This window comes from Natator depressus, chromosome 27, assembly GCF_965152275.1.
Source record: "Natator depressus isolate rNatDep1 chromosome 27, rNatDep2.hap1, whole genome shotgun sequence".
Lineage (NCBI taxonomy): Eukaryota > Metazoa > Chordata > Testudines > Cheloniidae > Natator > Natator depressus.
Window position 1 is genome coordinate 15,170,900 of NC_134260.1, and position 27,536 is coordinate 15,198,435.

General features: G+C 58.9%; 1 protein-coding gene across 1 annotated transcript; it reads left to right on the top strand.

The window, feature by feature from the left end:
• Positions 1 to 97: 97 nt before the first annotated feature.
• On the top strand, positions 98 to 27,536 carry HSD17B1 (hydroxysteroid 17-beta dehydrogenase 1). Its single transcript, XM_074940626.1, has 10 exons — positions 98 to 537; positions 1,427 to 1,588; positions 2,278 to 2,457; positions 2,971 to 3,064; positions 5,332 to 5,515; positions 6,011 to 6,259; positions 23,314 to 23,511; positions 24,938 to 25,085; positions 26,316 to 26,481; positions 27,334 to 27,536. The coding sequence occupies exons 1-6, from the start codon at positions 441 to 443 to the stop codon at positions 6,179 to 6,181; spliced, it is 888 nt and encodes a 295-aa protein (XP_074796727.1). The 5' UTR covers positions 98 to 440; the 3' UTR covers positions 6,182 to 6,259; positions 23,314 to 23,511; positions 24,938 to 25,085; positions 26,316 to 26,481; positions 27,334 to 27,536.

Consider the following 27,536-nt stretch of genomic DNA (forward strand, 5'->3'; position numbering starts at 1 on the left):
CATGGAGCGATCGTGCTCTGGCCCTGCCCCATGGGGAAGGATCAGGCTGAGCCCAGGGGTCTCTGCTGGCCCCAATTCCTACCTGTCAACCCCCCACCCCACTGCTAACAATGGCTGCCTGAGGCTGTTACAGCCCTAAGTCCGTGTCCTGGGCCGGGGTGAGGCCATTTGTTGCCTCCTGCAAACAGCCTGCCCCTGCCCCGCCACACCCCTCCCCTGCTTGGGGCCTCAGCCATGCCCTCTCTGCTGAAATCTTATCTCAGCTTGCTGAGAGTGAAGGCAAAAGGGAAGCTCTGCTGGGGGTGGAGGAGGGATGGGGGAGAGCCCAGCCTTGAGATAAGAAAGTAGACAAAATAGCAGAGCCCACAGCCCATGGGCTGTCTGCGGGAAGCAGGCGTCGCAGCTGCATTGGGTGCTCAGTCTCCGAGCCAGAGCCAGCGATGGAGAAAACCGTGGTGCTCATTACAGGCTGCTCCTCGGGGATCGGCCTGGGGCTGGCTGTGCGCCTGGCCTCGGACACCTCCTGCAGGTTTAAAGGTACTCCCTGGGCTCGTAGAGCCGTGAGCTGGAGCCAGTCCTGACCCCCACGGCTGGTGCGCTCCCGTGCAATGGGCGGACGAGGGGCCGGCAGATACATGTTCCTCAGCTGGGAAGGAGGTGGGCTCCTCAGCCCCAGGGGATGGGAGTAGTAGCTGTGGGCTGGAGATGGGGATGCTGTGAGGCCGGGCATGGTGGGGCCGACGGGATACACGCGCCTTTAAGGTAATGGCGTACAGGCCCCCTAAGAGAGAAAGTGATGGGGCAGCCAGGCTACTCCCTTCCAAGCAGTCTCAGCAGAATAAACTCCCTGGGGCCAGAGGGGCAGGTGGGAGGAGAAGAGCAAATGGTCCTGGGCAGGTCGCAGCCTGGGGGAGAAGAGGTGACTTGGAGCCATGTAGTGTCAGGCAGCACAAGGGGTGTCTAGTCCCAGCACATGCCCGGTGGTGAGCTGGCTGGGGTCCTGAGCACTTGTGGGGCAGCAGCTGCTCCTGGTCCATGCAGATGGGGCTCCCTAGAGATCTGCTGCATCCCAGGAGGTGGGGGAACCGAGTCACTCGCTCTGCTCCTGCGTGGCCCTGGAGGGAGTTAGCCCCTTGGGGCCAGCAGACGGGCTGAACTGGCCAGGATGAGCCTTCGATCTGAGGGGAGCATGGGCCCAAGGTATCTCCTGTGGGGGGGACGTTCAGAAGACACTTGCATGGTGCAATCCACAGCAGAGCCTTTGTCCTTTGGAGTTGCTGGAGCTGCCCATATCAGGAGGGTCTTTGTACTCACCAGAGTGGGGGGCCTCCCCTGGAGGCAGAGAAGATCCCCCACCAACTGCCCAGTGGCTGGGGGGGATTGCAAGCAGCCCCCACCCCAAAGCCGGGCACTTGTTCTCTCCTAGTCTACGCCACCATGCGCAACCTGGCCAAGAAGGAGCGGCTGCTGGAGTGCGTGCGGGGCTGCCATGCCAGCACCCTGGAGATCCTGCAGCTGGATGTCACCGACCCGCTCTCGCTCGCCGCAGCCGCGCAGCAGGTGCAGGAGCAGCGTGTCGACGTGCTGGGTGAGCCAGTCTGGCCAGGCATCTCTGCAAGCCCCATGCTCCTCGACCCTGCCCCAGCTTCCGTCCCGCCCCCCTGGGCCCGCCCTGGGAAAGGGGCCTAGTTACCCCGCCAGCCCACTGCCTCTCCCCACCTGCTGGGCACCAAGGGAGATCTGCCAGGTTCCCCTCCAGCTGCCAGGTTTGCCATGTGTGACAGGTCCGGGGGATTGCACAGCTGAGACCCCACTAGCCAGCTCCTCGAGGGGCTGCCCCTGGGATCTTCCCATGGGCCCTGCAGAGCCTCTGAGGGAAAGGGAGGCCCCCAGAGCAATGTGGGGAGGGCCAGTGAGGCCCTAGGCCCCCCCGCCCCCCACCACACAGAAGGGGATAATGTCCAGTCCTGCTGCTCCTGCCGTCCCTGGGGTTTGTCCCGTGACTGGGAGAGAATCGCGCTTCTCACTGCGAAAGAGACTGAAGTGTCCAGCCCTGGTGTCGGGGTGGCCACTGGGACAGGTAAGATCTAAGGGCTCAGCCCCCAAAAGCCAGTGACCAGAGCCCCATGCTTCAGATTTCTAAGCCAATTTCATGATGTTTTGGGGGCTGACTTGTTTTTGAATACATGGGGCTGGTGCTGAGGGGGACGTGGGCCCCAGGGAGCTCCCTTCCCTGCACCCCACTAACAGTGGCTCCTTGCTGTGCCCCACCCCCAGTGTGCAATGCAGGGGTGGGGCTGATGGGCCCCCTGGAGACCTGCTCCTACCAGGCCATGAAGACCATCTTCGATGTGAACGTGTTTGGGACCATTGGCACCATCCAGGCCTTTCTGCCCGGCATGAAGCGCCGCAAGGCCGGCAAGATCATCATTTCCAGCAGTGTGGGGGCGCTGCAAGGTGAGAGACCCCCCCCTACCCCATGGGGGATGGGGGAGGTACCTCCCAGGCCAGGCTTGGTCAGAAGCCCTGTCCCTGTGGAACCCACCGACCCGCTCCCCAGGTGCCTGCTCACTGCACTCATCTGCCCCTCACTGCAGCCTGTGGGGTCTCGGTCCCGCCCTTCTTGGGGAGATTCCGGCCATGCATGGCCTCACCGTCCACCAAGGGCCCTGGGGAGACTGGGCCTCTCACAAAGAGCTACTGCGACCGGAGCCCGAGCAGCTGCTGTGGCGAGGCGGGGATTGGGGAGCAGCTCCCCTGACGTGTGCACGCACCAGGACAGCCATGCATGTGTTCTGTGATGCTGCCCGCACCCCATGGCCTGTGGGTACCTACGTAGCCTTGCAAATCCCTCCTCCTAGGGGTGAAAGGTGGGGCCCAGCATAACATCTGAGCTCCTGGGGTCTGTCTGGGAGGAGCTGGCCTGGCTCTCCCTGCTGGTTCTCACCCGTCCCTCCTGCTGTGCCCAAGGGATCCCCTTCAACGCCGTGTACTGCGCCAGCAAGTTTGCCGTGGAAGGTCTGTGTGAGAGCCTGGCTGTGATCCTGCAGCAGTTCAATGTGCAGTGAGTACCGCGGGGAGCTCACAGTGAACGGGCCTGAGGCCATGCAAAGGACTTTATACCTGTCGCTAGCACTCACTGCCCTGCAGCCACCTCTGGGGTGGAACAAGGCAGCTGTAGCCTGGTGCTATTGCTCAGTAGTTTGGGACGGAAATAGTGTGACGAAGCAGGACTGTTCTTAACGGTTTCTCTGAATCGTGTGGGGGTGCCTCAGTTTCCCCTAGGCAGTTCTTAAGTATCTAGGGGTGTGGGATAAGGGTGTATGGTCCTTGCAGAGCCCTAGAGGGCAGGAGTGTGCAGAGGTCTGGACACAGAGAATGGCCGACACCCTGTTTCCTGGCAACTGATGGCCGGGGCCCTTCCCCCCCTGCAAGGTGAGAGCTAAAGGGTTGGAGAACAAAGGACTCAGGTGACTTCCTGGCCCGGGAAAGGGACAAAGTCCAGAGGAGGAGGGGCTGGAGAGAGTTTGTTTGGGGCTGGCTGGGGACATGGAGTGAAGGGCAGAGGGGGTTGTCTGGCTCACTGACCCCCAAAATGGACCCGGCTGAGGGGTCCTGTTCTCTGCACCTACAAGCTCTGGTTTAGACCACTTTCCTGTCGTCTAATAAACCTTCTGTTGTACTGGCTGGCTGAGAGTCCCGTCTGACTGCGAAGTTGGGGAGCAGGACCCTCTGGCTTCCCCAGGACCCCGCTGTCACGGAGTGTGGGGGAGTCCAGGCCCTGCACCCCTCTTCCTGGGATTCACTGAGACTCTCAGCCAGCCAGTAAAACAGAAGGTTTATTAGGTTTATTAACAGGAACACAGTCCAAAACAGAGCTTGTGGGTACAAGCAGGACCCCTCAGTCAAGTCCTTCTGGGGGAGCAGGGAGCTTAGACCCCAGCCCTGGGGTTCCCTGCATTCCTCCACTTTGCTCCAAACTGAAACTAAACCCCCCAGCAGGTTCCCTTCTGCAGCCTCTGTTCACATTCCTGGGCAGAGGTGTCACCTCCCCCTCCCCCTCCTGGCTCAGGTGACAGGCTCTCAGGTCTCCCCTCCCCAGGGCACATTCCCAGGTCAACACTCCCCCCTCCCTGCTGCGTCACATCGTCACACCTGCCTGGGCGGACTCCCTGTGGGAAGTGCATGGAGGGGCAGAGGATGCTGAATGCTCCCAGGTCAGACCCAGGAAGGTGGAGCCGGGTGAGCTGTGTGTCCTGCAGACAGGCTGCTCACAGCGAGGAGACTTCCCCAGAGTCCTGCCTGGCTTCATGGGGAGCAGTTCCAGAGCATCACCCGGGGACTCCGTGACAAAGGGAAGAATAATCCTGCAGCCAATTGACAGTGCAGGGGCAGTTCCAGGCAAGAGGATGGAAACACCCGAATCGCTGGCATTCATCCATTCCTGGAGTTTAAGGCCAGGAGGGACTGTTAGATTGTTTGGTCTGGCCTCCTGCATGGCACAGGCCAGAGAATCCCCCGGTTCCCCTGTCCTGAGCTCAAGAGCTGGGGTCTGACTAAAGCATCGCCCAGAAAGGCACCAGTCTGGGTCTGCAGACCCCAGGAGACAGAACCCACCAGTGCCCTGGGGAGCTTGTTCCAGTGGTCAGTCACCCGCCCGGTTAAACCACTGCCTTATTTCTAACTGGAATTCGTCTGGCTTCAGCTTCCAGCCGCTGGGTCCTGTTCTGCCTTTCTCAGCTAGCTTAGGGAGCCCACATTTTCTCCCCGGGAAGGTCCTGCCGCGCTGTCCTAGTCCCCGCTCAGTCACCGTTCTGGGAAGCTGACCAGCCTGGGCTCGGTCCCTCACTCTGTGCAGCATCGTCTCCAGCCCTGGAATCGCTTTTGTGGCTCTTTCCTGCTGCCTCCCCAAGGTCTCCACACAATGCTCGCCCCAGACCTGCACGCAGCATTCCAGTTCCAGCACCGCTCGCACCGCGGCCGGCTACGGAGGGGAAATTTGGGTGGCTTGGAGACGTCTGTGCGCCAGCATGTCCAACATGCCACCATCCTCAGCCCTAGCATGTAACGGCTGTGCTCTCCCTCCCTGCCTCTGGGACTGTCCCCGTCTCTCTCACCCCTCCAGCTCCTGGGGGCCATGGGCTCAGATGCCATATTGCAGAACTGGCTCAAGATGCCGAGTGCCCAGGGCATGGGGGTGAAAGCCCCTCTGTGTGTGCTTGTAGGGTGTCACTCGGGGCTCTGCCCCTGGGCAGGGTGGGGCGTGCTGGCTCTGTCTGCACAGACAGCTGTCCCCTGGCAGCTCCCCGTCTCTGCTCTCTCCTCCTGCAGCATCACGCTGATCGAGTGCGGCCCAGTCAATACGAGCTTCCTGGCCAACCTGCAGAGCACGGACACCGAGGGCAGCGTGCTGCAAGGCCTGGACCCGCAGACCTGTGCCCTGTACAGCCAGTACCTCCAGCATTGCCAGAGCCTCTTCCGCGACGTGGCCCAGGACACCGAGGAGGTCCTGCAGGTCGCTCCCAGTCCCCTGCTTCTCTGCCCAGGGGAGAGGGGCAGGGCCAGGGCCAGGGGCTGAGGCAAGCCCTGAGCCCCAGAGCAGCCAGAGTGCCGAGGAGGGGTCCCCGCAGAGCAATCTAGCCCTGGGGAGAAGAGCCATGAGTCGGCAGTGACAGGGTGCAGCCACCCCCTGACTTCACACTGCCCCCTGGGGCAAGGGGGACTGGCTAGGACCTATCCCTGCCCCCTTTCCCAGGGGAGCATGAGGGCGGGGAGCCTGGCGCAGCCCTCTCTGCCCACAGGGGCCTGAGGTGGGGGCTGCTCCCTGGACAGGGGAGGGGTCCGTACAGTCCCAGGCAGGTCTCTGGCCCTGTTATGCTGACGTGGCCTTGCTCTTCCCGTCAGCTGAGCCTCCTGCCCGTCAGCAAGGGGATCCCCAGCCCCCAAGAGGTCCCCTGCCTACCGCCAGCTTGGAGCTGTCCCTCATGTGCCCCCTCTCTGCTTTTCCCAGGTGTTCCTGGAAGCCATCTGCACCCCCTGCCCCCCTCTGCGCTCTTTCACCACCCAGTTCTTCATGCCGCTCACCCGGCTCAAGCTGACAAGCCCTGACGGCTCAGAGTACATCAGCGCCATGCACAAGTTCGTGTTCTCTGCGGGCGAGGCCCAGGGCGACCGGGCATGAGGGGGAGCAGCATGGCCGTCCCAGAGCGAGGAGGGGTTCGGAGTGAAGCAGCCCTCACGTTACCCTGAGTTTGTACAGGTGGGCTGTGCTCCCCCACAGTGGGGACATGACCCTGCCAGGGGGCCCCAATAAACTTGTCTGCTCCCTGCACGGCTCCTGGCTCCATCCACCCCACCGCTGCGCCCTGCAGTCTGCACTGCCCTGAGGGGCTGCTGCAAGGGGGGGCAGGCTGGGAAGCTATGTGGGAGGGAGCTGGGGTAGCGAGCCCTGCTCAGGTTGTGTCTGCCCTGGGGATGGATGGGGCTGGGACTGTGGGACACCTTGCCAGGTGCCACAATCACTGTGGTGAAGTGTCAGGGACTCCCAGCCATCCCCATGCACCTCCCCAGCCGCAGTGAGAGGATCATGCTGACAGTTGGGGGATGCAAATCCCACCAGCCAGTCTAGCCCCCATGGCAGCCTGGGGCAGTGCTGGGCCCTGCCTGGGCATGGGGAGGTCTGCCACCCCCACCCCTTGCTGCTCTCCCAGTGCGAGCTGTAGTTCACTGGTCTCTATGGTAAACCTGGTCCCCCAAAGGCAGGTCACAAAGTCTCCCCTGCTGGGCCGAAGTCCTGCCTTCTGGAGCAGGGCGTGAAGACGAGGCCACGCTAGGGCATTTAAAGCTCGAGCTGTAGCCCCCCCTCAGCCATTTCAACCTGCCAATGCTGCTCGATCTTCCCTGTGTCAGCAGCCGCTGGGCAATACCCGGTGCCCAGACTGGTGTGTGAGGAATCCTGGTGTGACACAGCAGGGAGGGGGGAGTGTTGACCTGGGAATGTGCCCTGGGGAGGGGAGACCTGAGAGCCTGTCACCTGAGCCAGGAGGGGGAGGGGGAGGTGACACCTCTGCCCAGGAATGTGGACGGAGGCTGCAGCAGGGAACCTGCTCGGTGGGTTTAGTTTCAGTTTGGGGCTGGGTGGAGGAACACAGGGAACCCCAGGGCTGGGGTCTAAGCTCCCTGCTCCCCCAGAAGGACTTGACTGAGGGGTCCTGGGTGTACCCACAAGCTCTGTTTTGGACTGTGTTCCTGTTGTCCAATAAACCTTCTGTTTTACTGGCTGGCTGAGAGGCTCAGTGAATCCCAGGAAGAGGGGTGCAGGGCCTGGACTCCCCCACACTCCGTGACACCTGGCCCTTACATGTGAGCCCGGTGGGCACAGCCACCTTCATGCACCAGTCAGCTTGGAGCAGCAGCTCACTGGCGTGAACCACGCTGCCGGAGGGGCCTCAGCATTAGCTTCTGTCTCCTCTGCTCCCCCTGCTCTCTCTGTGCCCCCCCATGGGAGACCCCCCAGGTTGCAGCGAGGGCTGGTGCTGCAGGCACCGGTGTCACGGAGTCCCCGGGCCATGCTCTGGAACTGCTCCCCGTGAAGCCAGGCAGGACTCTGGGGAAGTCTCCTTTCTGTGAGCAGCCTGTCTGCAGGACACACAGCTCACACAGCTTCCACCTTCCTGGGTCTGACCTCAGAGCATTCAGCATCCTCTGCCCCTCCGTGCGCTTCCCACAGCGAATCCACTCAGGCGGGGTCCTGGGGAAGCCAGAGGGTCCTGCCCCCCAACTCCGCCGTCAGACGGGACTCTCAGCCAGCCAGTAAAACAGAAGGTTTATTAGACGACAGGAACATTGTCTAAAACAGAGCTTGTAGGTGCAGAGAACAGGACCCCTCAGCTGGGTCCATTTTGTGGGGCAGTGAGCCAGACAACCACGTCTGCACTTCACTCCATGTCCCAGCCAGCCCCAAACTGCCTCCCCCTCCAGCCCCTCCTCCTCTGGGCTTTGTCCCTTTCCCGGGCCAGGAGGTCACCTGGTTCCTTTGTTCTCCAACCCTTTAGCTCTCACCTTGCAGGGGGGAAGGGCCCAGGCCATCAGTTGCCAGGAAACAGGGTGTCGGCCATTCTCTGTGTCCAGACCTCTGCACACACCTGCCCTCTAGGGCTCTGCAATGATCATACACCCTTACCCCACCACCTAGATACTTAAGAACTGCCTAGGGGAAACTGAGGCACCCCCACACTATTCAGAGGAACCATTAAGAACAGTCCCACTTCATCACATCTCTCCCCCCTTCGAGATCGAACTGAGCGGGGTCACTTTAGCCGGTGACCTGGGGAAGTTTGAAGCCACCAACGTTCCCATGGATGCCCCAGCATCTCTCCCATTCTTTGGTGGGGAGTTACACCAGGCCCTTCCAGTTTCATGCCCTCCCTTAGGTCGGGGGTGATTGATAGCACTCACAGGCCGCATGTGGGAAGGTTTATGCGGCCCATGCCCTTTGGCCACCCCGAAACCCCAGGGGGTAGAAGCAGCAGCAGCATGAACTGGTGGTGGGGGAGCGGAGAGGCCTAGGGGACCCCCCAGGAGTGAGTGGGGATAGACCCCGGGGTGCCAGTTCCGCAGGGAACCTCGAGACTAAATTGCTGCCCCTGGTTAAGGGAGGGGATGTGGATGCCCACCTCGCTGCCTTTGAGCAGGCTGGCGATTTGAACCAGGCGGACCCTGTGGAAAAGCCCCGGTGTCTAGCTCCCTTGCTGGGTCCCAAGGCCGTAGACTCCGTCAGCCAGATGGGTGGGGAGGTGGACAGGCTCCCACTCCTGACCCCAACCTATATGTCTGTGTGGAGTTTCCTTGGGCTAGGCCCCTCAGACCTCCAGTGGAAGCAGAAGGTGACAGTCAATGGGGAGACATTCCTGGGGTGGCGAGATCCTGGGACAGAGAGAACTGTTGTCAGGCCCTGGGTGGTGCAGCCTCAGATGCTGAGGGGCTGTGTGAGCTGGGTGAGGGTCCCAGGGACGAAGCCCCTCGCCCTGCCTATGGCCCAGATCCCTGTGCAGACCCAGGAGGGGTGGGGCTGGCTGGTCGTTGGGGTGCTCCAGGATACCAGCTGCGAGACCCTGTTGTGGGGTGACTGTGTCTCTTTGGGACAGGATCCAGGCCCTGCTCCGGTAACTGCCAAGGGTTTGAATTTGAATCCAGGGAACCATTCGGTGGAGAGGGAAATGGTCAGTGAAAATGCAGATGACCTGGCTGGCAGCAGGGAGGAGCTGCTGGGCTCAGGCTACCTGCCTGCCTGTAACCAGACCCTTGGGGCTCCCCGCCCCCCTTGCACACTGGAGAGGGGGCTCACGCTGGCTCTGATGCAGTGAGGAAAGCAGCGAGCTGGCTGCCTACCCCCACTGGGACAGCAAGGGCAGCGCTGAGCACAGTGGGAGCTGAGACCCCAGCTGAGTTGGGGGAGACACAGGCAGGGCAGGGGATCTGTGGGGAGTGGCAAGGTGCTTGGTAAGGAAAGTCTGGATGAGCCTAGGCAGCCTTGTGAGCTGATGGCTGTGTCTAGTCAGCAGGGTGGGAAGGCGAGGAGAGTGGAAGATGAGTGTCCTTGGACCTTACCTGTTAGCTGGCTGGAGAATTGTGACAGGGAAGGAAATGTGCCTGCGTCTGTCAGGGGTATTGACTTGCCTATGGAGGGAGCAACCCTGGTTTCCAAGCAGTTGTCTGTGACCAGCCTTGTGTGCTGGGACAAGGGGAATGAGATCCCAAGCTGGGTGTCTGGGAAAGGAGAAAGTGTGTCCGGCTCTTCTTTGTCTGTGGAGCAGACAGAAGGGGCCTTTCAGCCTGTGATGGTTGAGGGTCATGCAGTTGTCTCAGAGCTGGTTCTGGATTCAGCTAAAGCCCAGGAAGGGAAGGGTCCTAAGTTTGTGACTGCTCGGGAGAATGGCCCTGTAACTCGGTTGTATCCAGTTAGTGTCTATGTAAAATCCCAGAGACCAGACAATTCTGGTGCTTGTATTTTGCCTAGTTGGGAAAGGGTGTAGCAACTCTGTCTAATCAGGGTGAGATCCTAGCCAGGGCACAAGGAGAGCAGAAAGGTGATTTGATTGTGTTACCTACTGAGGGTGTGGAAACCTGTAGCAAGAAGGAAAAGATTCCTGAACTTGTGTGCGGCAAAGGGAAGGAGAATGCTTCTGACCTTTTATCTAGGAAGTCTGTAAATTTGCCTGAAAGGGGATTGTGTAGGAATCCGCCGGATGGGCCAGAGATAATTGTGGATGTAAGGGAGACCCAGAAAGAGTCTGTTGTTGCTCTGGAAAGTGTTCCTCTAGAGCAAGCCCTCGGTGAAGAGGGTAAGAGCAGAATTTCTGTGAAGGGTGAATTGTTGCATAGAAAAGCCCTAGGGAAAGGAATCCTCATGGAATCTTTGCAAGCAGTTTACTGCAACTGAAGGGTGTGAAAGTGATTTAATCAAGAAAGGTTTCAGAGTAACAGCCCTGTTAGTCTGTATTCGCAAAAAGAAAAGGAGTACTTGTGGCACCTTAGAGACTAACCAATTTATTTGAGCATAAGCTTTCGTGAGCTACAGCTCACTTCATCGGATGCATACTGTGGAAACTGCAGAAGACATTATATACACAGAGACCATGAAACAATACCTCCTCCCACCCCACTCTCCTGCTGGTAATAGCTTATCTAAAGTGATCATCAAGTTGGGCCATTTCCAGCACAAATCCAGGTTTTCTCACCCTCCGCCCCCCCCCCCCACAAACTCACTCTCCTGCTGGTAATAGCCCATTCAAAGTGACCACTCTCTTCACAATGTGTATGAAAATCAAGGTGGGCCATTTCCAGCACAAATACAGGTTTTCTCACCCCCCCCCCCTTTTCCAAAAAACACACACACACAAACTCACTCTCCTGCTGGTAATAGCTCATCCAAAGTGACCACTCTCCCTACAATGTGCATGATAATCAAGGTGGGCCATTTCCAGCACAAATCCAGGTTTTCTCACCACCACCCCCAAACACACACACAAACTCACTCTCCTGCTGGTAATAGCTCATCCAAACTGACCACTCTCCTTACAATGTGTATGATAATCAAGGTGGGCCATTTCCAGCATAAATCCAAGTTTAACCAGAACGTCTGGCGGGGGGGAGGTAGGAAAAAACAAGGGGAAATAGGCTACCTTGCATCATGACTTAGCCACTCCCAGTCTCTATTTAAGCCTAAATTAATTGTATCCAATTTGCAAATGAATTCCAATTCAGCAGTTTCTCGCTGGAGTCTGGATTTGAAGTTTTTTTGTTGTAAGATAGCGACCTTCATGTCTGTGATTGCGTGACCAGAGAGATTGAAGTGTTCTCCGACTGGTTTATGAATGTTATAATTCTTGACATCTGATTTGTGTCCATTTATTCTTTTACGTAGAGACTGTCCAGTTTGACCAATGTACATGGCAGAGGGGCATTGCTGGCACATGATGGCATATATCACATTGGTGGATGTGCAGGTGAACGAGCCTCTGATAGTGTGGCTGATGTTATTAGGCCCTGTGATGGTGTCCCCTGAATAGATATGTGGGCACAGTTGGCAACGGGCTTTGTTGCAAGGATAGGTTCCTGGGTTAGTGGTTCTGTTGTGTGGTGTGTGGTTGCTGGTGAGTATTTGCTTCAGGTTGGGGGGCTGTCTGTAGGCAAGGACTGGCCTGTCTCCCAAGATTTGTGAGAGTGTTGGGTCATCCTTCAGGATAGGTTGTAGATCCTTAATAATGCGTTGGAGGGGTTTTAGTTGGGGGCTGAAGGTGACGGCTAGTGGCGTTCTGTTATTTTCTTTGTTAGGCCTGTCCTGTAGTAGGTGACTTCTGGGAACTCTTCTGGCTCTATCAATCTGTTTCTTCACTTCCGTAGGTGGGTATTGTAGTTGTAAGAATGCTTGATAGAGATCTTGTAGGTGTTTGTCTCTGTCTGAGGGGTTGGAGCAAATGCGGTTGTATCGCAGAGCTTGGCTGTAGACGATGGATCGTGTGGTGTGGTCAGGGTGAAAGCTGGAGGCATGTAGGTAGGAATAGCGGTCAGTAGGTTTCCAGTATAGGGTGGTGTTTATGTGACCATTGTTTATTAGCACTGTAGCGTCCACGAAGTGGATCTCTTGTGTGGACTGGACTTGGCTGAGGTTGATGGTGGGATGGAAATTGTTGAAATCATGGTGGAATTCCTCAAGGGCTTCTTTTCCATGGGTCCAGATGATGAAGATGTCATCAATATAGCGCAAGTAGAGTAGGGGCGTTAGGGGACGAGAGCTGAGGAAGCGTTGTTCTAAATCAGCCATCAAAATGTTGGCATACTGTGGGGCCATGCGGGTACCCATAGCAGTGCCGCTGATCTGAAGGTATACATTGTCCCCAAATGTAAAACAGTTATGGGTAAGGACAAAGTCACAAAGTTCAGCCACCAGGTTTGCCGTGACATTATCGGGGATAGTGTTCTGGACGGCTTGTAGTCCATCTTTGTGTGGAATGTTGGTGTAGAGGGCTTCTACATCCATAGTGGCCAGGATGGTGTTTTCAGGAAGATCACCGATGGATTGTAGTTTCCTCAGGAAGTCAGTGGTGTCTCGAAGGTAGCTGGGAGTGCTGGTAGCGTAGGGCCTGAGGAGGGAGTCTACATAGCCGGACAATCCTGCTGTCAGGGTGCCAATGCCTGAGATGATGGGGCGCCCAGGATTTCCAGGTTTATGGATCTTGGGTAGTAGATAGAATATCCCAGGTCGAGGTTCCAGTGGTGTGTCTGTGCGGATTTGATCTTGTGCTTTTTCAGGAAGTTTCTTGAGCAAATGCTGTAGATGCTTTTGGTAACTCTCAGTGGGATCAGAGGGTAATGGCTTGTAGAAAGTGGTGTTGGAGAGCTGCCGAGCAGCCTCTTGTTCATATTCCGACCTATTCATGATGACGACAGCACCTCCTTTGTCAGCCTTTTTGATTATGATGTCAGAGTTGTTTCTGAGGCTGTGGATGGCATTGTGTTCCGCACGGCTGAGGTTACGGGGCAAGTGATGCTGCCTTTCCACAATTTTAGCCCGTGCACGTCAGCGGAAGCACTCTATGTAGAAGTCCAGTCTGCTGTTTCGACCTTCAGGAGGAGTCCACCTAGAGTCCTTCTTTTCCTCCCCCACTCTGAACTCTAGGGTACAGATGTGGGGACCTGCATGAAAAACCTCCTAAGCTTATCTTTACCAGCTTAGGTCAAAACTTCCCCAAGGTACAAACTATTCCACCCTTTGTCCTTGGATTGGCCGCTACCACCACCAAACTAATACTGGTTACTGGGGAAGAGCTGTTTGGACACGTCTTTCCCCCCAAAATACTTCCCAAAACCTTGCACCCCACTTCCTGGACAAGGTTTGGTAAAAAGCCTCACCAATTTGCCTAGGTGACTACAGACCCAGACCCTTGGATCTTAAGAACAATGAACAATCCTCCCAACACTTGCACCCCCCCTTTCCTCGGAAATGTTGGATAAAAAGCCTCACCAATTTGCATAGGTGACCACAGACCCAAACCCTTGGATCCGAGAACAATGAAAAAGCATTCAGTTTTCTTACAAGAAGACTTTTAATAAAAATAGAAGTAAATAGAAATAAAGAAACCCCCCCTGTAAAATCAGGATGGTAGATACCTTACAGGGTAATTAGATTCAAAACATAGAGAACCCCTCTAGGCAAAACCTTAAGTTACAAAAAAGATACACAGACAGAAATAGTTATTCTATTCAGCACAGTTCTTTTCTCAGCCATTTAAAGAAATCATAATCTAACACGTACCTAGCTAGATTACTTACTAAAAGTTCTAAGACTCCATTCCTGGTCTATCCCCGGCAAAGACAGAATTGTTTCATGGTCTCTGTATATATAATGTCTTCTGCAGTTTCCACAGTATGCATCCGATGAAGTGAGCTGTAGCTCACGAAAGCTCATGCTCAAATAAATTGGTTAGTCTCTAAGGTGCCACAAGTACTCCTTTTCTTTTTAATCAAGAAAGTTTCAGTTCCTAACAGCCAGAAATTTTCTGTTGTGAATGGCTCCACTGACTTTCCTGTTGAAAGATCCAGTGTGGATAGCTTTGAGAAGGTCTCAGATGAAGTGAAAGCTGTTAAGAAAGTTAAACAGTCCCACTTCGTCACAACCGGTCTCTCCGCTGGGCTCGTTTCCCCAGCGTGGCGCAGGGCACCGGAGTGGAACGGGGAGGTGCAGAGGGCTGTATTTCATTTCTCCTGAGGGCTGGGCCATACGTGGGGGACTAAACACTCCTAGCCCCCCTCCTCCCGCAGAGCGGGGCTGGCGCCCGTGGCAGGTTTGAGGGGAGAACTGCCCTTTCTGATGCCCCAGAACCAGACTGTCCCATGCAGTATCAATCTCCCGCCATTAAGCTCCCGCTCTCGCAGCTTCTCTCCCTTCTCCAGCCCCCCAACCCATGTCCTGTGCGTCATTCCTCCTCTCTTCCCTCTGCCCTTCCTCCCCCATGGCAGCTCCCATCTGCCCCCACATAGGCTTCAGTTCCCCCCACAACCGCCCCCTCTAGGCCTGGGCTCAGCAATGCTAGGGTGATGATGTCACGGAGTGTGGGGGAGTCCAGGCCCTGCACCCCTCTTCCTGGGATTCACTGAGACTCTCAGCCAGCCAGTAAAACAGAAGGTTTATTGGACAACAGGAACACAGTCCAAAACAGAGCTTGTGGGTACACCCAGGACCCCTCAGTGAAGTCCTTCTGGGGGAGCAGGGAGCTTAGACCCCAGCCCTGGGGTTCCCTGTGTTCCTCCACCCAGCCCCAAACTGAAACTAAACCCACCGAGCAGGTTCCCTGCTGCAGCCTCCGTCCACATTCCTGGGCAGAGGTGTTACCTCCCCCTCCCCCTCCTGGCTCAGGTGACAGGCTCTCAGGTCTCCCGTCCCCAGGGCACATTCCCAGGTCAACACTCCCCCCTCCCTGCTGCGTCACATCGTCACATCTCTCCCCCCTTCGAGACTGAACTGAGCGGGGTCACTGTGACCAGTGACCTGGGGAAGTTCGGGGCCCCCTCTCCGGGACAGCGCATCCGCTATCAGGTTGGCACTTCCCTTCACGTGGACCACGTCCATGTCGTAATCCTGCAGGAGCAGGCTCCACCTCAGGAGCTTGGCGTTGGCTCCTTTCATCTGGTGCAGCCAGGTCAGGGGAGAGTGGTCGGTGTAGACGGTGAAGTGTCGCCCGAAGAGATAGGGCTCTAGTTTCTTGAGGGCCCACACCATGGCCAGGCACTCCTTCTCGATGGCCGCGTAGTGTTGCTCCCGGGGTAGCAACTTCTTGCTCAGGTACACGATGGGGTGTCTCTCCCCCTTTTCATCCTCCTGCATTAACACCGCCCCCAGTCCCGTGTCGGAGGCGTCGGTGAACACCACAAAGGGCTTGTCAAAGTCTGGGTTTGCTAGAACTGGGCCACTGACCAGAGCCTCCTTCAGCGCCCGGAAAGCCTCCTGGCACTGCTCGGTCCAGACCACCTTGTCTGGCTTCCCCTTCTTGCATAGCTCAGTGATGGGGGTGGCTATGGCGCTAAAGTGGGGCACAAATCTTCGGTAGTATCCTGCCATCCCAATAAAGGCTTGGACCTGCTTTTTGGTGTGGGGAGCGGGCCAGTCTCTGATCACCTCCACCTTGGCCGGTTCCGGCTTTAGGCGGCCGCTCCCCACCCGATGGCCCAGGTAAGATACTTCAGCCATCCCCACCTTGCACTTCTCCGCTTTGACAGTCAGCCCAGCCCCCTGGAGTCGGTCCAGCACTTGTCTAACCTGGGACACGTGGTCCTCCCAGGTCTGGCTAAAGACACAGATGTCGTCAATATACGCCACGGCAAAACTCTCCATCCCCCTCAGGAGCTGGTCCACCAGGCGCTGGAAGGTGGCCGGCGCTCCCTTGAGGCCGAAAGGCAGGGTCAGAAACTCATAGAGCCCCAGAGGGGTGATAAAGGCCGATTTCAGCCGGGCATCTGCATCCAGCGGCACTTGCCAGTAGCCCTTTGTAAGGTCCATGGTGGTAAGGTACCGAGCTCCTCCCAGCTTGTCTAGGAGCTCGTCCGGCCTGGGCATGGGGTAGGCATCCGATACAGTGATGGCATTGAGCTTCCGATAGTCCACACAGAACCGGACTGACCCATCCTTTTTGGGGACCAGCACCACCGGCGAGGCCCAAGGGCTGGCCGATGGCTGGATCACCCCCAAAGCCAGCATGTCCCGGACCTCTCTTTCCAGGTCCTGAGCAGTTTTCCCTGTGACTCGGAAGGGGGAGCATCTTATCGGCGGGTGCGACCCTGTCTGCACCCGGTGGACAGTCAGATTAGTGCGTCCAGGCTGGTTGGAAAACAGCTGTCGGTACGGATGCAGCACCCCCCTGACCTCAGCTTGCTGGGCAGGGGTGAGCTGATCCGAGAGGGGGATTGTTTCCAGGGGGGAACCAGCTCTGGTCCCAGGGAATAGATCTACTAAAGGGTCATCTCCCTGCTCCTCCCACTGACCACACACAGCTAACACCACATTCCCCCTGGTATAATATGGCTTCATCATATTCACATGGTACACCCGGCGGTGGTGGGCCCGGTTCGACAGCTCCACCACATAGTTTACCTCATTGAGCTGCTTGACGACCTTGAACGGGCCCTCCCAGGCGGCCTGTAGTTTGTTCTTTCTCACGGGGATGAGAACCATCACCTGATCCCCGGTGGCGTAGGCACGGGCCCGCGCCGTGCGGTCATACCAGACCTTCTGCTTCCTCTGGGCTCTGGCCAGATTCTCCCTGGCCAGGCCCATGAGTTCAGCCAGTCTCTCTCGGAAGGTCAGGACATACTCCACCACTGACTCTCCATCGGGAGTGGCCTTCCCCTCCCACTCGTCTCTCATCAGGTCCAGGGGGCCCCTCACCCTCCTTCCATATAACAGTTCGAAAGGCGAAAATCCGGTAGACTCCTGGGGCACCTCCCTGTACGCGAACAGCAGGTGAGGTAAGTACTTGTCCCAATCCTGCGGGTGCTGGTTCATAAAGGTTTTCAGCATCATCTTTAGCGTCCCGTTAAACCTCTCCACCAGCCCATTGGACTGGGGGTGATACGCTGAGGCCCAGTCATGCCGGACCCCACATTTCTCCCACAAGCACCGGAGCAGGGCCGACATGAAGTTGGAGCCTTGGTCTGTCAAGACTTCCCTGGGGAACCCCACTCGGCTGAAAATGGTCAGGAGCGCATCTGCCACGGTGTCTGCTTCAATGGAAGCTAAGGGCACTGCCTCGGGGTAGCGGGTGGCGAAATCTACCACCACCAGAATGTATTTCTTCCCCGACCGGGTCGTCTTGCTGAGAGGCCCCACGATGTCCATGGCCACCTTCTGGAAAGGCTCCTCTATGATGGGCAAAGGTCTCAACGCCGCTTTCCCCTTGTCCCGGGCCTTCCCCACCCTCTGACAGGGGTCACAGGATCGGCAATACTGCCGGACGGTGGTAAAGACCCCGGGCCAGTAAAAGTTCTGTAGCAACCTCTGCCGGGTGCGCCGGATTCCCTGGTGCCCTGCGAGGGGGATGTCATGGGCCAGGGACAGGAGCTTGCGGCGGTACTTCTGGGGGACCACCAGCTGCCTCCTGACCCCACAGGACTCCCCTTCCCCTGGGGGAGCCCATTCTCGGTACAGGAACCCCTTCTCCCACAGGAACCTCTCCTGGCAGCCTCTCCTCATGGTCCGTCCCTCACTGAGGTCGGCCAGGTCCCTGAGCTTCTGCAAGGAGGGATCTTTCCTCAACTCGGCCTGGAACTCAGCGGCTGGGGAAGGGATGGGGCCCGGTTCCCCCTCCGTGGCCAGGTCTGAGGCCGCAGCCTCTCTGAGCCGTGCCCCTCGGCGCTCCCTCCCCACCCGAGTAGGGTCTCGCGCCTCCAGTGTGGTACCCTCCCCAGGGTCAGGTCGCAGTGCCCCTCGCCGGCTCTGGCTACGGGTCACAACCAGGGCGGTCTGGGGGTCGCTTGGCCAGTCCTCTAGGTCTCCCCCCATCAAAACTTCAGTGGGCAAATGGTGGTGTACCCCCACATCCTTGGGGCCCTCCTTGGTCCCCCATTTCAGGTGTACCCTTGCCACGGGCACCTTAAATGGGGTCCCGCCCACCCCCGTCAGGGTCAGGTAGGTGTTGGGCACCACCCGATCTGGGGCCACCACCTCGGGCCGGGCCAGCGTCACCTCCGCGCCCGTATCCCAGTATCCATTGACCTTCCTCCCATCCACCTCCAGGGGAACAAGGCACTCTCTCCGGAGGGACAGCCCCGCACCCACCCTGTAAACCGAGCACCCTGAGTCCAGAGCCTCCAGCCCTCTGGCGGGGCTGGCTGGGGGTACTCTTCCCTCCTGAGCAGGTGGCAAACTGGTAGCCCCCCTTTCCTGGGTCGCCTGCCCCTCGTCCAGCTGAGTCCCTACCCAGTTAACCCTGGGTAGGTTGGGTCTGCTCAGTTTGTCCCGGAGCCCGGGGCACTGGGCCCGTACGTGGCCTCTCTGGCCACAGTGATAGCAGCTCAGGTCACGTTGGTCCCCTCGAACGGGTCGGAGGGGCCCGACACCAGGCGTTCCCCTTTGGAGGGGGTTCTCCCTATTTCCCCGCTGGGAGGCCCCATGGTGACTCTCTCTCTGCATCGGGGGGGGGCCTGCTCTTTTGGGACTCCTCCCGGCTACCCCCTGACCGACTGTTCACAAACTCGTCGGCCAGCTGCCCTGCATGCTGGGGGTTCGCGAGCTTTTTGTCCACCAGCCACAGCCTCAGGTCGGAAGGGCACTGTTCATACAGGTGCTCCAGTACAAACAGGTCAAGCAGGTCCTCTTTAGTTTGGGCCCCCGCTGTCCACTTGCGGGCATATCCCTGCATCCTGTTGACCAGTTGTAGGTAGGTGACCTCAGGCGTTTTACGCTGACTCCGGAACCTTCTCCGGTACATCTCGGGGGTCAGCCCAAACTCACGGAGCAGGGCCTGTTTGAACAGTTCATAGTCCCCTGCCTCTGCCCCTGTCATCCGGCTGTAGACCTCCACGGCTTTGGGGTCCAGTAAGGGGGTGAGGAACTGGAGCCTGTCTGCAGGGTCAACCCTGTGCAGCTCGCAGGCATTCTCAAAGGCCGTCAGGAAGCTATCTATGTCCTCCCCCTCCTTCCGCTGGGCCAGGAAGCACTTATCAAAGCTCCTTGCAGTCTTGGGTCCCCCCTCACTCACCGCAGCCGGGGCCCCACTGCTCCTCAGCCTGGCCAGCTCCAGTTCATGCTGTCTTTGTTTCTCCTTCTCCTGCTGCTCATGTTGACGTTCCCTCTCCTTCTCCTGACGCTCCCTCTCCTTCTCCTCCTGCTCATGCTGACGCTCCCTCTCCTTCTCCTGACGCTCCCTCTCCTTCTCCTCCTGCTCATGTTGACGTTGTTTCTCCTCATGTTGACGTTGTTTTTCATGATCCTCCAGCTCCCTCATTTTCCTCTCCCTCTCCCATTCCAGCCGCATCCGCTCCAGGGATGGGGAGCTCCGCTGGGAGGATCCCCTGCTGGCTGCTGGGGTCAGGGGGCCCTCGGTATTCGTTGGGCTTCCCACAACCCCTCCCCCAGGCATAGGTAGGAAGGGTCTCGGGGTGTCCTGGGCAGCAGTCTGACCCCTCCCAGCCTGGTCAGGCCCCAGGGCCCACGCTGCGTCCGCCGGGCGGCTTCCCTCAGGGACAGGGATCGGGTCATCCAAGCGATCCCTCTCCTCCAGCTGGGCAATCAGCTGTTCCTTGGTGGACCTCCCGACGCGCAGCCCCCTCTGCCTGCAAAGCTCCACCAGGTCGCTCTTAAGGCGTTTAGCGTACATCTCCCGGCTGGCCACTCGCAGGCCGGGCAGCTGTCCACGGTTTCCAGGAAAAGCCCCTAGTGTGCCAGTCCTTCTTGAGGTCACCACCTCTTTGCCAGGGTCGAGCTGCAGACTCCTCCGCCCCTGGGACCGCTCGCTGCAATCCCCCGGGGGACCCTGTTACTGCAAAAGTCCTTCTCTCTGGTCACACACTCCCAGGGGTTAACCGCCCCCTGAAACCGTCTCTCTCTGAATCTTCAGCACGCCTGGTCCCCGTCAATCCCCCTTCGTTTTACTGTTCCCCAGTCACTTACTGCAGGAAGCGCCGTTCACGGGGTGCAGTAGATCCCACCGCTGCCACCAGTTGTCACGGAGTGTGGGGGAGTCCAGGCCCTGCACCCCTCTTCCTGGGATTCACTGAGACTCTCAGCCAGCCAGTAAAACAGAAGGTTTATTGGACAACAGGAACACAGTCCAAAACAGAGCTTGTGGGTACACCCAGGACCCCTCAGTGAAGTCCTTCTGGGGGAGCAGGGAGCTTAGACCCCAGCCCTGGGGTTCCCTGTGTTCCTCCACCCAGCCCCAAACTGAAACTAAACCCACCGAGCAGGTTCCCTGCTGCAGCCTCCGTCCACATTCCTGGGCAGAGGTGTTACCTCCCCCTCCCCCTCCTGGCTCAGGTGACAGGCTCTCAGGTCTCCCGTCCCCAGGGCACATTCCCAGGTCAACACTCCCCCCTCCCTGCTGCGTCACATCGTCACAGATGATTCCACTGGTGTGTCATGGCTGAACTTCAGCGTGACGCACCCCACTGAGGGCCATGGGGGAGCTCACCCCTGGCCGAGCTCTTGTTTCAGGCTCTCTGCAGACACAGGCAGATGTCATGATCACCTTTGAAGGGTTTCTTCACCACCAGAAGGGCTAGATGCTCAGGTTCTGAATATGGGCCCGGGCCACATCACGGCACCAAGTGGGCGAGATGCAGCCTGTGGGTGGCTTGACTGGCAGCCCCGCAGGGGACGATACTGGAGCTGCCTTCTGTCAGAGGAGCTGTTACACGTGGGTCCTCACCACTCCTGGGCCCTGAAGATCCTGTCGCGCTTCCTGTAAGGAAGGTTCGTCGCGTGGGAGCCACAGCCCAGCCCAGCGGCATCAGCTCCTCTCGCACCAAAGCTGGAGCTGTCACTATTGGCTTCCCCAGCTAAGGAATCTGGTGCTGTGCCCTGGGTGGAGAATGGCCGCTCTGCCCCACCCCAGGAGTAGCTGCATCTCTGGAGTCAGTAAAGCACGTGGGGCTCTCGCTGCATGGCAGGTGCTCCGGCAATAGACGGGCTGCTTATTACTGGGCATGTGAGAAGCAGACTCGTGAGCCCCTGGTTCGGAGATGAGCCTGAGCTGGCTCTGAGCGGGTCCCTCTGGCCTGGCCGCTCCACGGGGCTGGGCTGTTGCTCCTCGTCGTGTGGCTGCGGGGTCAGACTTGGCTCCGGGCAGGCAGTGCAAGGGCCCAGGGGTCATGCTCTGGGATGACTCAGAATTTACCCCAGTGGGTCCCTCTGCCCGGAGGCCAAGCAATTGTTGCATGGCACCAGTGCAGGCTGCAGCTCAGCCTGTCACAGGCGGCAGAGCAAACACATCAGCGGGCTGGGGGAGCGGGGCGGGGGCATCCCCCCGGCACCTGCCGCTGCAAGGCAGCGGTGTGATGGCTGGGCACTGTTGGCATGTTCTGCTGCCAGGCAGGCGAGTTATACCAGCCCCAGGCTGGCACCTGCAGCAGACGGGCAGGTGCGCTCTACCAAAGCCAGCCTGGCAGTTGCATTACACTCCGATGAGCCAGGCACCGCAGGCTGGGGCTGGCGCTAACCGAGCACGGTCTGGGCCCCATTCCACGTCAGCTTCAGCCTCTGCAGTGAGGCTCTAGCCACCTGGCGCCCGGCTGCAGCCCTAGTGGCTCATCCCGTCTCCGGCCTCCTGCCCTGGCACTTTCATCTTCCCCCCTGCCTGCTGGGGCTGGAGGGGCTGGAGTCACCTGGGTCCTTGAAGCAGCGAGGTGTGGGAGGAAGGTGTGGGAAGGTGGGGGCAGGGAGGGATATTCACCAGTCCCTCATTCACCTCCAAGCACTGAAAGTCCTGCCTGGTGCCTTGTTAATGCCCGGCCCGATCACGGCCCTGGCCCGGCAGCCAGGGCTCTCCAGGGATCACAGAGTGGCAGGACCAGGTGAAGCTGTGCTAATCCTGCTGCTGGGCTCGGGCGTGGGGTGGGCTCAGCCAGGAGTCCCCGTGCAGACCCGCAAAGGGCCAGCGTGTCCCAGGCCCACTTGTTTGTCTCTTCCACAAGAGGCTGATGCAGGTGAGCAGCCGGGCAGCTAGGGCTGCATGATTCAGCCCATGGGAGAGGGAAATGGAAACACAAACAACTGCTCCAGGGTGGCCGGGCACTCAACCAGCTGGGCAGAGCTGAGCCAGGATGCTTCAGAGCCTCCAAGGGCAGCAACAAAGGCTAGGGATTGGCAGGCCACGGGGGCCAGTCTGAGCTCCTGTGTCCCCCAGGCCAGCGAGCCCCCGCCAGTTCCAGGGGTCAGGTGTGGGCTAGGTTCCCATACGCAGAGACCAGGGTCTGGGGGGTTGGCAGATGAGGCTGTTCCAGCGCTCTCAGCCCCACCCCCAGCAGGGGCAGGATCTGGCCCATGGGCGCTCTCCTGCTTTTCTTATTGTTCGTCTGTTCTGGGGCCCGAGCCTGGGCCCAGTGCGTTTCTCCCGCAGAACAGCCTTCTCGGGGGTGGTGAGTGCCCACACCTGCCTCCGCCCCTGCTGCTGGCGGGCAGTGAGGGCAGGGGCCGCAGCTCCCGCCGCACCCTGGAGCCATGGCCATTAAAAGGCTCCGGCTCCCTAGAGCAATACAGATGTAACCAGCCCCCTCCCCGTGGGACTGGAACGTTGGGACTGAAGCCACGAGAAAGTGGTCTCAGTCCATTGGCAGAGCTGTGGGGAAGGGGGAGCCCAGGGCTGGGATAACAGGGGTCTGCGGGTCGGGATGGAGGGGCACTAGCAGAGCCGGGGGTGGGTAGCTTGCACAGTCCCTGCCCAGCTTTGCCTGGCACCTGCTTGCGCTGTGGGCCCCTCACTTTCACAAGCACCAAATCCAGGCATTGCAATAAACCAAGTCACGCGGGGCGTGGAGAAGAGGGCAGACTCCCAGCCCCACCTGGGCTCAGGGCTGTGCCCCTCTGCTGCCAGTCTGGCAGGGCAATGGCGACCTGCACCTACCTGGGCAAGGCGTGTCGCGGTGACACTGTCCCCAGAGCCCAGGCTTCCCTGCTCTGGCCTGGGAGGCTGATTTCCCCGTGCCAGGGGACTGGGCGCTCACGTTTTCTGCCCGCTCAGTGCAGGAGCCTGTGACCAGCTCCTATTCAGCCTGAGTGTGGAAGATTAACTGCAAGACCTCCCCATCGCTGTCCTCCCAAAGGCCAACACCACTTGCCTGGCGAACAATACCTGTCCACCCACCACCTACTGAGAAGGAGGCGGAAGCTTGGCGGGGTGATGGCTCCCTCTTTTCTGACGTACCCACCGGGAACACGGGGCTGTATATAAGGAGGGGACATGCTGCCTGCCTGACACTTCATTCAGCAGCCAGGACAGCAAGCGCCAGGAAAGAGCAGAGGTAAGTGCCCTCTTTGTGTGTCCAATTTGTAATGGGGACAGAGCGCACCCGAGTACCACACTCCCCTAGGAAAGGACAGCGGGGTGGGGGACTCCTGGGACTGGCTCTATCAACCCCGCGGCAGTGCTCAAATTACAGGGGGGCCGGGTCGCCTGGCTGCTTTTTGGGGCTACCTCATTGCTGTCTTATGGCCCCGTCCTTCTCACCGTTGTTCCAATCAAAGCAAGCTGCTTGACATGCAGGGCCCCCCTGCTTTTTCCCCTGAGCTGAATCTGCCTGCTGGCTGCAGGGTTTAGCAAAGACTCTGTGCTTAGGAAACTTTAGGACTTTTTCCCACTAAAAGGCTCCAGGAGCAGATGCTGAGAACTCGGCAGCCCCTCACACAAATCACATAGCTCGGCTGACCTTCATGCAGGGTCTTCCAGGGCAGTGCTGGGACAAGCTGCCATGCTGAGAGCAAAGCCCACAGCCAGGAAAGGTGGAAGCAGGCAGGTCCCACAAGCAGCCATGGTAGGATAATAATGAAAAAACAGAGAGCTAACACACACCCCTGTTAGGCAGGGGACTGGCCACAGGGATAGCCACTGTCCACCCCCTGTCCATGCCGAGCTGCTCACAATCGCCCGCTCGCTGCAAAGCTGCTGCCACTGAGGATGGAATTCCTGCTTGGCAGAAAACGACCGGCCGTTAATGCTCCCCCCAGGCTTCAGAGCCCAGGCTCCAGCCCGAGCCACAATGTCAAGTCGCACAGATCTTTTTAGTGTGCTGGCGTGAGCCCTGCCGCCCAGATCTGTGGGTTGTTCTGACACGCCCTGAGGTTCACTCCAGTAACCGCCCAGGTCATCAAGCTGAAAACGCGCTGCCACACCTCTCCCAGCAGCGTCTGGCCTTGCTGCGTTTCGGTCCCAGCCCCCAGGTTCCAGTGACCTCGCTGCCTGTGGGGTGAACAAATCTCTCCCACGTCAGGGCTGAGTCCCATGTGTGGACAGTGCCTGTGAAGAGCCTGGTGAAAGCCCCTAGCAGGCCCGTGGGTGGCCTGGAGAGGGCCTGGGGCTCATTCTGCCCTAGGTTTGGTTCACTCTGTCCTGTCTGTCTGGAGTAGTGGCCAGAGCAGGGACTTGGAGTCCACTCCCAGAGCTGTCACCATCCGGCTGTGTGTCCGTGGGCCTCGCAGGGAGCTGTTCATTCCTGGCTGGGAGGCATTCCAGCAGGGCAAAGGGCTGCTGCTGTTCCTCCGGCTCAGTCCAGCTTAATAGCCCTGCCTCTCCCTGGCAGTGTGAGGATTTCAGTGCCAAGGCTTTTCTCTACCCCTGGGGCAAGTTCTTCGCTGCCCAGGCACCCCCAGGAGAGTGATGCTGCTGCTCCAGGCCAGCCTTCGGCTGAGAACCCCCCGGGGTGTAGCATGGCAAGTTCTCTTCTGTTACAGCCAGCAAAGGCTATTTCCAGAGATGAACCTTATGCTTCAAGTCACCTTCCTTGGTCTCCTGTCCCTGCTGGTGCAGGGCTGGGTTCAGAACCGATCCCTGCAGAGTGAGAGATGGAGCATGCTGGACCTGCCGCAGAACAGAGAGCTGGTGAGCTGGGGGGCTGGTCTCTCTCCTAGATCAGGGGGCTGAGGCTGTTTGCACATGGCATTCCCACGATGCCGGAGCTGAGCTGGGCTGGAAGCGGCTCTCACTACCGCCGGGGGGGGCGTGGAAAGGCTTTTGATGAATAACTGATCACGTCTCCCTTGTAGCTGTTATATGGAGGAGCGGGGGGGGGAGCGTCTCTTTCTTTTCCATAACACAGGCTTGGGGAGGGGGCGGCTGGGATCGAAGGCAGCGAGATACCTCTGGGGTGAGGTTACATTAGCCAAGCCCTTGAGAGGGGCCTCGGTCTTTCTCTGCCGTCTCTGGAGCTCAGGAAGTTTCATTTCAAGTGCCCATTAGGGCCTCACTAATGAGCCACAATACCGGTGCCAGATGAATTCACTCTTGCCGCAATGTCTCATGCCACGGCGGGCCCTGCAGGGCCGCCTGGCTCCCGGGCTGCAGGAGGCATTGTCTGGGGGAGCGCAGGTAAAGCCCCCGCCCGGGGAGTCCAGGCTTAATGGGGGCCTAAAAGCAAAGGGTCACGTGCTAACGTGTGTCTGTACGAGACAGAAGGGCAAGGACGTGGCCTGTCGCCCTCCCGCTGGGAGCGGATACAGCTCCTCAGCCTGACTGTGCAAGGAGCCCTCTGCTGCTCCCCACAGGGTCCCCCTGGGAGGCGGCTGGGGGCCCATGCCCTGCGGTGAGAGCACTCTGAGCGTCCCGTCCAGACAAAGCGGGTTAGGGGGGTGCCCCCGGGATCAGAACGGGCCAAGCCCCTTCAGACTCAATGAGAACAGACCCAGATGGCGCCTCAAGCCCAGAGCTGTTACCCCTTGGGACGTTCTCCCCGGCGGCCGCTGCTGGACAGAGAAAACCATGAACAGAAGGAGCAAGCTAAACGTAAGGGCAGCGCAGCCCCAAACACAGCGAGGTGCAGTGGTATCGGAGCCCTGGGGCTGGCTGTCCCAGGGGAGGTGAGCCCCAGCGAGGCAAGGGGCCTGGGAAGTGGGTTTGTGGGCCTGAGCTGCTCACTTCCAGCAACCTTGCAAAGCCAGGAGCTGCAGGCTGCTCCCTGTTCCACCTGGCGCACCGTGTGGTGAGCCTGGAGTCCAGCCCCTCCGCCCCGGGACTGGGAGCAGCTCCCTGCGGGCCCTGTGGAGCAGGCACTAGCAGTGAGCAGCACCCAGGTTGTTAATGCACCAGCTGACTCAGGCCCGGTTTCCCGCACAGTTCCTAAGTGCCCTGCAGAGCTACTTCAGCAGCAGAGGGATCCACACGGAGAAAACTGGGCCGGCCTTCGTGCTGTCCACGAGGAATCGCAACCTGGGGGACCAGGGAGAACGAGAGCTGGTGGCCCCCGAGAGGGGGGTAGGTGACTAGGAAGAGCTGATGGCAGGTAATTGCTCCCTTTCCTTGTCTTTGCTCAGGACCGGCTGGCTTGGCACCGTTAAGACAGACGACGCGGGGCCCCTGTGAGCATCGCGTGGGCAGTTAGTTTTGTCCTCTCTGTCGTGCATTAGCCCGAGTTACCCGAACATCCACAGAGGCAGCGTGGGCTAGTGGAGTGGAAGTGGGACTGGGACCCAGGAGCCAGCAGGTTTATTGTCAGCAGTGTGGCCTTGCCCTTCTGACGGGGATGATGATCCGGGTGGGGCTTCACTCAGCAACATCTGCAAAGAGCGCCCAGGGTGAAAACCCCAAGCAAGGACTAGGCAGAGTTGGTCCACTGTTTGCTTCCCAGCCATCACATGGTGACTGTTCGAGCCCTGCTCTGCCCCAAGCGTCAGCCCCCGCTCTGCATTGCTTCCCAAGCACCTGCAATGTTACCCTGGGAGCCCTCGAGATCGAGATCGACTGGAAGGGAGCCCGTGCAAGGGAGGGCAGGCCCAGGCGCCACACCCGCCTTGTCCTGGTGAAACGAAACATGCAAACTTCCAGACCATTTTCATGATCGACCAGGTGCATTGTGGGGGGTTTATGCCTCTGTGAGCTAACAGGCCTAAGCCATTGCTGGAAGTGGAGCCTGGACGAGAGGAGTCTACGTTCTGGTCCGCACACCAGGAGGCAGGATGCTGGAGACGATGAGAATAACAGGCTCTATGGGCCTGAGGGGCGGAGCCGGTGCGGAGGGAGCGGGATACCAGGCTCTATGGGACAATGCTCTGCCCCAGTGTGTACGGTAACTCTCTGTTAGCGGCCTTCCGGAGTCTAGCACTGACTGATTCCACCTTGGTCCTTTCCTGTTTAGGTGGAGTCTTGGCAATACGATCTCGTCGGCCTCTGAGTACGTCACAGTGATGCACTGACTCTCTCCTGCCGCTGCGCTGCTGTGCACACACACACACACGTACACGCACACACGCACACGAGTGACCTTTTTATATTTGCTGGGCTCTGCCTGCAATGCTGCGCTGTAGGTTTTGGATTCAATAAATTCTCCTCTCTAACGCT

Excerpts from the sequence above, each read along its gene's own strand:
- HSD17B1 (XM_074940626.1), top strand. The coding sequence starts at position 441 with ATGGAGAAAACCGTGGTGCTCATTACAGGCTGCTCCTCGGGGATCGGC. Across the intron at positions 538-1,426 it reads CACCTCCTGCAGGTTTAAAG|TCTACGCCACCATGCGCAAC; the intron begins GTACTCCCTGGG and ends GTTCTCTCCTAG. Across the intron at positions 5,516-6,010 it reads ACACCGAGGAGGTCCTGCAG|GTGTTCCTGGAAGCCATCTG; the intron begins GTCGCTCCCAGT and ends TGCTTTTCCCAG.